This window comes from Drosophila erecta, unplaced genomic scaffold (genome assembly GCF_003286155.1).
Source record: "Drosophila erecta strain 14021-0224.00,06,07 unplaced genomic scaffold, DereRS2 tig00000000-arrow-pilon, whole genome shotgun sequence".
Taxonomy (NCBI): domain Eukaryota; kingdom Metazoa; phylum Arthropoda; class Insecta; order Diptera; family Drosophilidae; genus Drosophila; species Drosophila erecta.
In genome coordinates this window covers 17772394-17779418 of record NW_020825194.1, presented here as the reverse complement: position 1 = coordinate 17779418, position 7025 = coordinate 17772394, and the positions used below count along the sequence as shown (strand labels likewise).

Genomic DNA, 7025 nt, shown 5'->3' with positions numbered 1-7025 from the left:
GATTTCGCATTCAGGCCAACCTCAAATCGGGCGCATTTCCAAGACTAGGCGACCTTGACTTCCAGTCCAGTACAAGAAGATCACTTTCCTCAACCTCAACCCCAACCGCAGCCCCAACACCAATCTATTCTCAACCCAGTGATAGCCTGAGCCAAATACCAACCCAAATCCCAAAATTCCCGGTTCGAAACAACCCAACCCGAAAGCCTTCGACTGCTCGACTCAAAACTTCTATTCAACGCCCCACTTTCTCAGTGTTTGATGTCCATAGAAGCCATATGCGATAAATATCAGTGTAACTTAAAGCAAACCAAAGACCAAGAGAGATCTACTCCTACTTAAATACATATATGGGATACCCAATGGCAAATACAAATATAATGTACTAAGCACAAGATCGTAGCGTTATAGACCCAGAACACCCTGAACACCCAGGAGATCCAGGAGACATGTTCACTAAATTCAGCAAGGAGACTTTCTCATACCTTCTTTAGAAACTTAAGCCGCCCCTTGCTACTAAGTACTTCCTATCGCTATCTATCTACCCCTGCCTATGCAAAGTACACTATTTCGAACGTTATTTTAATACTACCAATTACAAATTACCAACTAACTTACGCCGCATACGACTAATTCGGTTTCTCTCCAGGCGGGAAGCCTGCTTTTCAACCGGATCGAGAAAAGATAGTCAAGTGTTTCCAAATGTTTAAATTGCTTTGACTCAGCTCTCATACACTCGGCATACAGAAACAAATACATCGCGTACCTCTTGCTTTACGAAGAAATACAAACATTCAAGATGTGAAGAGTATAAAGATAACAAAGTATATTAATGACAAAATTTACCAAACAAATACATTAAACGAGCCATGTTTAAAGAGCGCATAGAGTTGCATATGTAAAGGATTACTTTAGACACACAGACACCTACACACACACACACACACACAAAATCCACAGAACGACACATAGATACACTGCAATTAAACCGAACACTGTAAATTGTAAGCTGGCAAATATGTAGTAGGCGGGCAGAACAAATTAGATATCGGAATTAGCCAGATGTTATGAATGGAGACGGACTTACCGAAATCGAAACAAGCGTTAACTTTTCCCACGTAACTGATTTAAATCTTACAATCTTACAATCAAATCACTGTATTATTCAGCCACATCGGAACGACAATTACAATCTACAAGCCCAACTTCGGCGTCCACCGAAGCCGTTCTGTTCCCGGAAATCCAGAAAATATATCACATCCGGAATACGGGGACAGACTGGAAACACACACAGACACACAGACCCAAACACAGATACAGTTTCGGATACAGATACAGAAGCAGACAGACACACTCTATAATCATTTACTAGAAACACCTATACAAGTATACAACAGTTTATTTCCTCGGAAACCAAGCGAACAATATAGAATAAATGAAATTAAATTCCCATTAAACACACACTGGCAAAAACAGAAAAAAATGATAATGGCAATGAGTACTATGCAATATGAAATGGATAAACATAACAAATGAAAACCAACTAAATTGTTATACTGTATTATTATACTTTTTCTATAAATTATAATTTCCTTATTGAACGACAAAAAGCGAAAAAATAATAATTAAACAACAATTCAAAAAAAATACACCCCAACCAGCAATTCAATTGTGGTCAATGAGTGGTCAATTCATTTTTTCGCGCAGTTCGGCGACATTACTCATACGACACGTATGCCGCCACACAGATTAGCTTTTTGAGTTCCACGGCACGAGGCGTTCTTTATGGGCACCTGTTTATTCAAGCTGGAGGAGCACTTTCGAGCTTCATTTTATCTTGATATATTCGTAGGGGAGTACTATTTACTGTATTTTTATAATGCACAAAAGTATTTACACAGTCGCTAACTAAGCACCTAAATCTAAGTAGTTAACTAACTGCCACCGCTGGCTAATTACGCAATTTGCGTGCGAACGTCAAGCGGTAACAGATCCGGAGATAAAAATGCCGTGACGTTCGCTCATAACCGGATCAAACAGACAGGAACGAACCAAGGCATTTGGATCAGATAGGAACGTGACTACAGCTTGGCATCCAGAACAGGTGCTTCCTTTTCCACCTGCAGATGGCTGCATAGCTGGCTGTCCTCCTGGCAGAACCTCACATTGCCCATCACGGGCAGCATCTGCTGCACTTCTAGGCTCATGTTCTGCAGGATCAGCAGGACATCGTGGCTGGCCATCTCCTTGGCCACTGAAATCAGCATCTCACTGGAGGTGGCATCGAACTGCATGAAGCGGGAGCAATCGAGAACCACTGGGAAATCATTGTGATACAATCTGCAGGCTCCTCGCAACTCAGATCGCAGTGCATCCACGCCTGTGTAATAGACATCCGACTGGGGCACGATGTGCACATAGTAGGTGGACTCATGCTAAGAAGGGAGCTCAACTATTAAATCAAAGTTATTTATATAACCTTAATACGTACCTGTTTCAGGGCGACCTCGAATTTGGGATTGCCCAGGCGCAGCAATATAAACACCATGCTGAGTACAATGCCAAAGAGCAGACCCAGCTCCACGCCGGCCACCAAACAGATGATGAAACTGCCCACCCAACTGAAGAAGTCCTTCTTGTTGGTCTGCCAAAGTTCCTTAACGGGTGCCAGATCAATCTGTTTGAAGGGGAAAGTATATACCTAAGTATATTTAGATGATAAGAACGCCCATACGCACCATAAAGATGACCGCTGCTATTAACACGGCGGACAGGGAAGCCTTGGGAATGTACTGAAAGTAGGGCGTCAGGATGCTCAGGGCGGAGAGCACTATCAGTCCCGTGTAGATGCCCGCCATTGGCGTTCGAACTCCAGATGCCTGACTCACAGCCGAGCGGGTGAAAGCTCCGCAGGTGGGCATGGCGCTGAAGAAGGAGCCGGCTATGTTGCACAGACCCAAAGTAAGCATCTCTTGCGAGGCATCCAGATTGCCATCCTTAACTGGGTAGAGAGAGGAAGAGAAGAATGCCCATCATTATAGGCAGACTGCATTCCCGCCTGATATTGCGTATACGCACCGAAGGCTTTGGCAATGGCCACATTGGCCAGAACCGCCACAATGGGCACCACAACAATTCCGCTGCCCAGCTCATGAAGGATATCCGTGAACACATAGGTGCGGTTCTGGTACTCGAAGGCGAAGGGCGGCAACTTGATGCTGGGCATGGCCGAGGAAACCTTTGAGGAAAGCGCAAAGGGCACCGCCTCGATGGAGCTCCTCTTCACCCAGATGAAAACCAAAAGGCCAGTGAAGAAGACAACCAGAGCATTGCGGGAAATACTGATGTACCACAGGATCTTCTTCAGGCGACGCGTTACAGGCGTGTCCTGCTTGAAATTCACTTGCGACAGAAGCTAGCGGGGAAAACCATCACAAAAGTGAAAATTATTGGTATTTTTAGGATGTGAAGTATGCATTATTGATTGACATCTACTAATCTAATCTATTTAGTGCAATTTTTTTGAAAACGTGAACACGTCAGCAGTTAGCTAATGTCTGATTATTCGTTAAGCTAATAAACAAATTAATTCGGGTTATTCGAAGCCTTGTAGACAATATGGTTATGGATCACTTATTTATATAAGGTTTTGTATAACTTACCCTCAACAAAAGTAGCACAACCATGCAGGATATTCCCATTGCGGCATCACTGGGTCGAATGTTGGTGAAAAAGGCACCGATTGAGGGGAATCCCTTCATGCGAACCCCCAAGAGATTCTTGATCTGGGCAAAGACCACGATCAACGCGGTGCCCGATGTAAAAGCCTTGGTCACCGGGGCTGGTATGAAGCTCACGATGAATCCCAGCTGGAACACTCCCATGGCCAGCTCCACCAAGCCGGCGAGAAAAGCCAGAACGATGACCACCTGCACCGGCTTGTCAGCGCAGAATTGCAGGGTGAGAATGGCCATCAAGCTAGTGGGTCCAATGGACACCTGTGGTATCGTCCCGAAGAACACATAGATGATGGAGCCAATGAAGGCGGAGTACAGCCCGTACTCCGAGGAGAGTCCTGCCAGCGCGGCATAAGCGATACTTTGAGGTATGATGGTCAGGCCCAAGGTGATGCCAGCAATCAGATCCGCGAACGCTTGCTCCCGATCGTAGCTGGTAATCCAACTGAGAAAGAATATGCGCCGCACCAGCCAGTGGGCCTCCTTGGGCTTGGAGTACTTGCTGGCCACGTCCAGGTCGACGGTGTGTGCCTGGCCATAATAATCATCGCCATTCTGGGCCGTGTACTTCTCCTTCTCCTCGCAGCCAGCTGAAAATGGGGCAGGAAAGAAGACTGCTTAGTAGGATTTCGAGTTGAGCACAGCTAATCCGTGGGTCCTACGATCGTAAATGGTGGCCACAGTGGCCTCCGGTTGCCCAGTGGCTCCCTTATTGCCACGACTCCGACCATTGCCTTTGGGCCACAAGCCGAACGTGTGCTTTCGCGGCCAACGCATTGTGTACTGATTTTCAGACGCGGTTTCCGTTTCGCCAATGGCCGGGTACAATCGCTCTGCCAGCCAAAATTGTTTGATTTTGTCAGGGGAATTTTAGCATTTTAATAATAATAAAAAACGAACGAACTCTCCAGTTCAGCTTGTTTGCGGCCGAGCCGAGCCGAAAGCCCAGCGAAAATGAAAAAAAGCGCAAAAATTTAATTGTGTGAAGTCGTAATTAAGCACATATGGTTGAGTATTCTCGACTCGGCCTGTGTTGTTCCCGGTAGTTTGTTTAAATTACTGAGATTCTTGTCTAATATTGAGGAACACTATTGGAGAGCCAGTACGTTCATATAACACCTAATTGTTCGGATATACATATATGTATATACATTTACATATGTACGTGCGAGTCTTTAAAACCTGTTATGTGTGCCTTCCTCGCTCTTTATATAAATCGCATTAAAAATCAGTTTACCCAGTTATTTTTATAAAGGTAAACAAAGCGAAACCCGAATAGATATAAGATTAAAAAGGTGATTTTTCACTGAAAGTAAACGGATAATTAGCACATTTTCTGTTGCTTAGATAGAAAATAAATTCGGAAGATCGCAAGTGCGTCCAGACTATTAGTCATATATCTGTCTGCGGATCTAAATGGATATTGCATACCATTGATCATGGATGTGACGTTTCACATGAATTGGTTTTCAATACACCTGCTGCAATATTGTCGTATCCATGTTAATAAAAGGTGCTATATGCGATATAAATACTAAAAGCTGGCAAAAAATAATTGATTTCCCATTTGTAAGGAACTTGCAAATGTCTACTCAATTAGGATCTGATTCTTTATAATGTTAATCAAATTTATATAATGTGAACGTAATAAATTTGTTAATTAATTTTGTTTTCTCAGCAAATGGTAATATTTGCGGTCAACAGTTTGACACGTTATATATTTTTTATGAACTATCGGTCATCATGGGCGAAAACAAAAAACCCAAAATAAATGCTAATTCGTAACCTCAGGCCAAAGCTGTTAACATCTTTTGGCGACTATATATCCAGATCTCCAGATGCTAATTAAGGCGGCAGATCGGCAGGTGGCATATATGGCGGTAGTAAAATTGGCAAAGTTGTGTAAATGGAACGGTTGTAAAATGATCACGATATTGTTGCAATAGTGAGTCACCAAAGAACACAGAACTTCAACTATAATAGTGTTAATTACAGCAAAAGCTTCTTAGTCCAGTTATATAATGGAATTAATGCACTTAAAATATCGAATTGTTGTATCCTGTTCGTTGTTACACACTTTACTCGTAGAGTAAAAGGGTATACTAGATTCGTTGAAAAGTAGTAAATTCGTTGATCAGGGTCAACAGCCGAGCCTTCTGTCCATATGAACGCCTTGATCTCAGGAACTACAAAAGCTAGAACGTTGAGATTAAGCATGCAGCTTCCAGAGACATAGACGTTTTTTTCCAAATGTTACCACGCCCACGAACCTCCCAAAACTGTTACGCCCACAATTTTTGATTTTTTTTTTCATTTTATTATTTTTTTCTTATTTTTTCCGATATTTCAAAAATTTTTGAAAGTCCACTAGCTGAGTAACGGGTATCTGATAGTCGGGGAACTGGACTATAGCATTCTATCTTGTTTATTAATACACTTTTCACAACGTATTAAAAGCCGAAGGTTTTTATCCATAATGTCTATGTGTATCCTTACCATCGAAGGACAACTTCTTCACAATCGACATTATTCACGTATCCGTATGGACTTAAATGTCTTTATTCGAAGGACATTCGGGATATGGAGCTTTGGAATGTTAAGTACTGATTCTCCTTGTCTCGTGGTTGAGCCAAGTGCACTGCTTCGCAATCTAATGAAAACTGCCGAATAAGCGAATTCTTGAGTGATAAATAAGTGGGCTCGGGCAGATTTTTCTGATAAACACGAAAAATGAAAAGAGTCAAGAAAAAGGCGACAAACACGGTGCGCTTTTATTTTCAGCCCGAGATCAGCACAACAATGGTACACTTAACGCCCATTTGGCAGGCGGAGCAAACATTGCGGAGGGTTGGGCGGTCGGATTTGGATTTGGATCCGTCGTCCGGAGCGGGAACAAACGAATATATATAACTAGAAATGTCAACGGCACCGGTGGCAGAAACTACTGCGATATCGCTTCAAGTGCGCTCCCCAATCATTAATCTCCATCCCACTGGCTTATCGTGTGGGCTCCAAGTAATTTTCCACCTTTGGCTGGCGGTCAAGTGGCATTCCACACAGTTCGATCGATAAATGTTGGACCAATATTTTGATTTTGGGTTAGACAAGTCAATAGATCACAAATTAATCAGCCAAATATCTATCTTAGCATAAGCTGTGACACCTTGTGACACTCATTCTCAACGCTCCCTTATGGGAGCATAAATTAGTTCCAGTGTGTGTAGTTCCATTTTAGTATAATATTAATAAGAACTTTTACAAGGATAATACTATATATTCTAATTTGTA

General features: G+C 42.8%; 1 protein-coding gene across 2 annotated transcripts; it reads right to left on the bottom strand.

Annotated features, from left to right (window-relative positions):
• Window positions 1-1826: 1826 nt before the first annotated feature.
• On the bottom strand, window positions 1827-6416 carry LOC6553001 (sodium-independent sulfate anion transporter). 2 transcript variants are annotated; one of them, XM_001980025.3, is made up of 6 exons: window positions 6234-6416; window positions 3663-4327; window positions 3079-3415; window positions 2739-3001; window positions 2492-2677; window positions 1827-2435 (listed from the first exon to the last, which is right to left on the bottom strand). In XM_001980025.3, the coding sequence occupies exons 1-6, from the start codon at window positions 6262-6264 to the stop codon at window positions 2082-2084; spliced, it is 1836 nt and encodes a 611-aa protein (XP_001980061.1). In that variant the 5' UTR covers window positions 6265-6416; the 3' UTR covers window positions 1827-2081. The 2 variants fall into 2 exon arrangements, with proteins under 2 accessions (XP_001980061.1, XP_015010169.1); XM_015154683.2 differs by lacking the exon at window positions 6234-6416 and adding an exon at window positions 4400-4581.
• Between the last annotated feature and the right edge of the window lie 609 nt (window positions 6417-7025).

Coding starts and splice junctions, on each gene's coding strand:
- LOC6553001 (XM_015154683.2), bottom strand. CDS start 4,514: ATGCGTTGGCCGCGAAAGCACACGTTCGGCTTGTGGCCCAAAGGCAAT. Junction 3,416..3,662: donor TTGTGCTACTTTTGTTGAGG/GTAAGTTATACA, acceptor TTTCCCCGCTAG/CTTCTGTCGCAAGTGAATTT. Junction 2,678..2,738: donor TAGCAGCGGTCATCTTTATG/GTGCGTATGGGC, acceptor CCCTTCAAACAG/ATTGATCTGGCACCCGTTAA.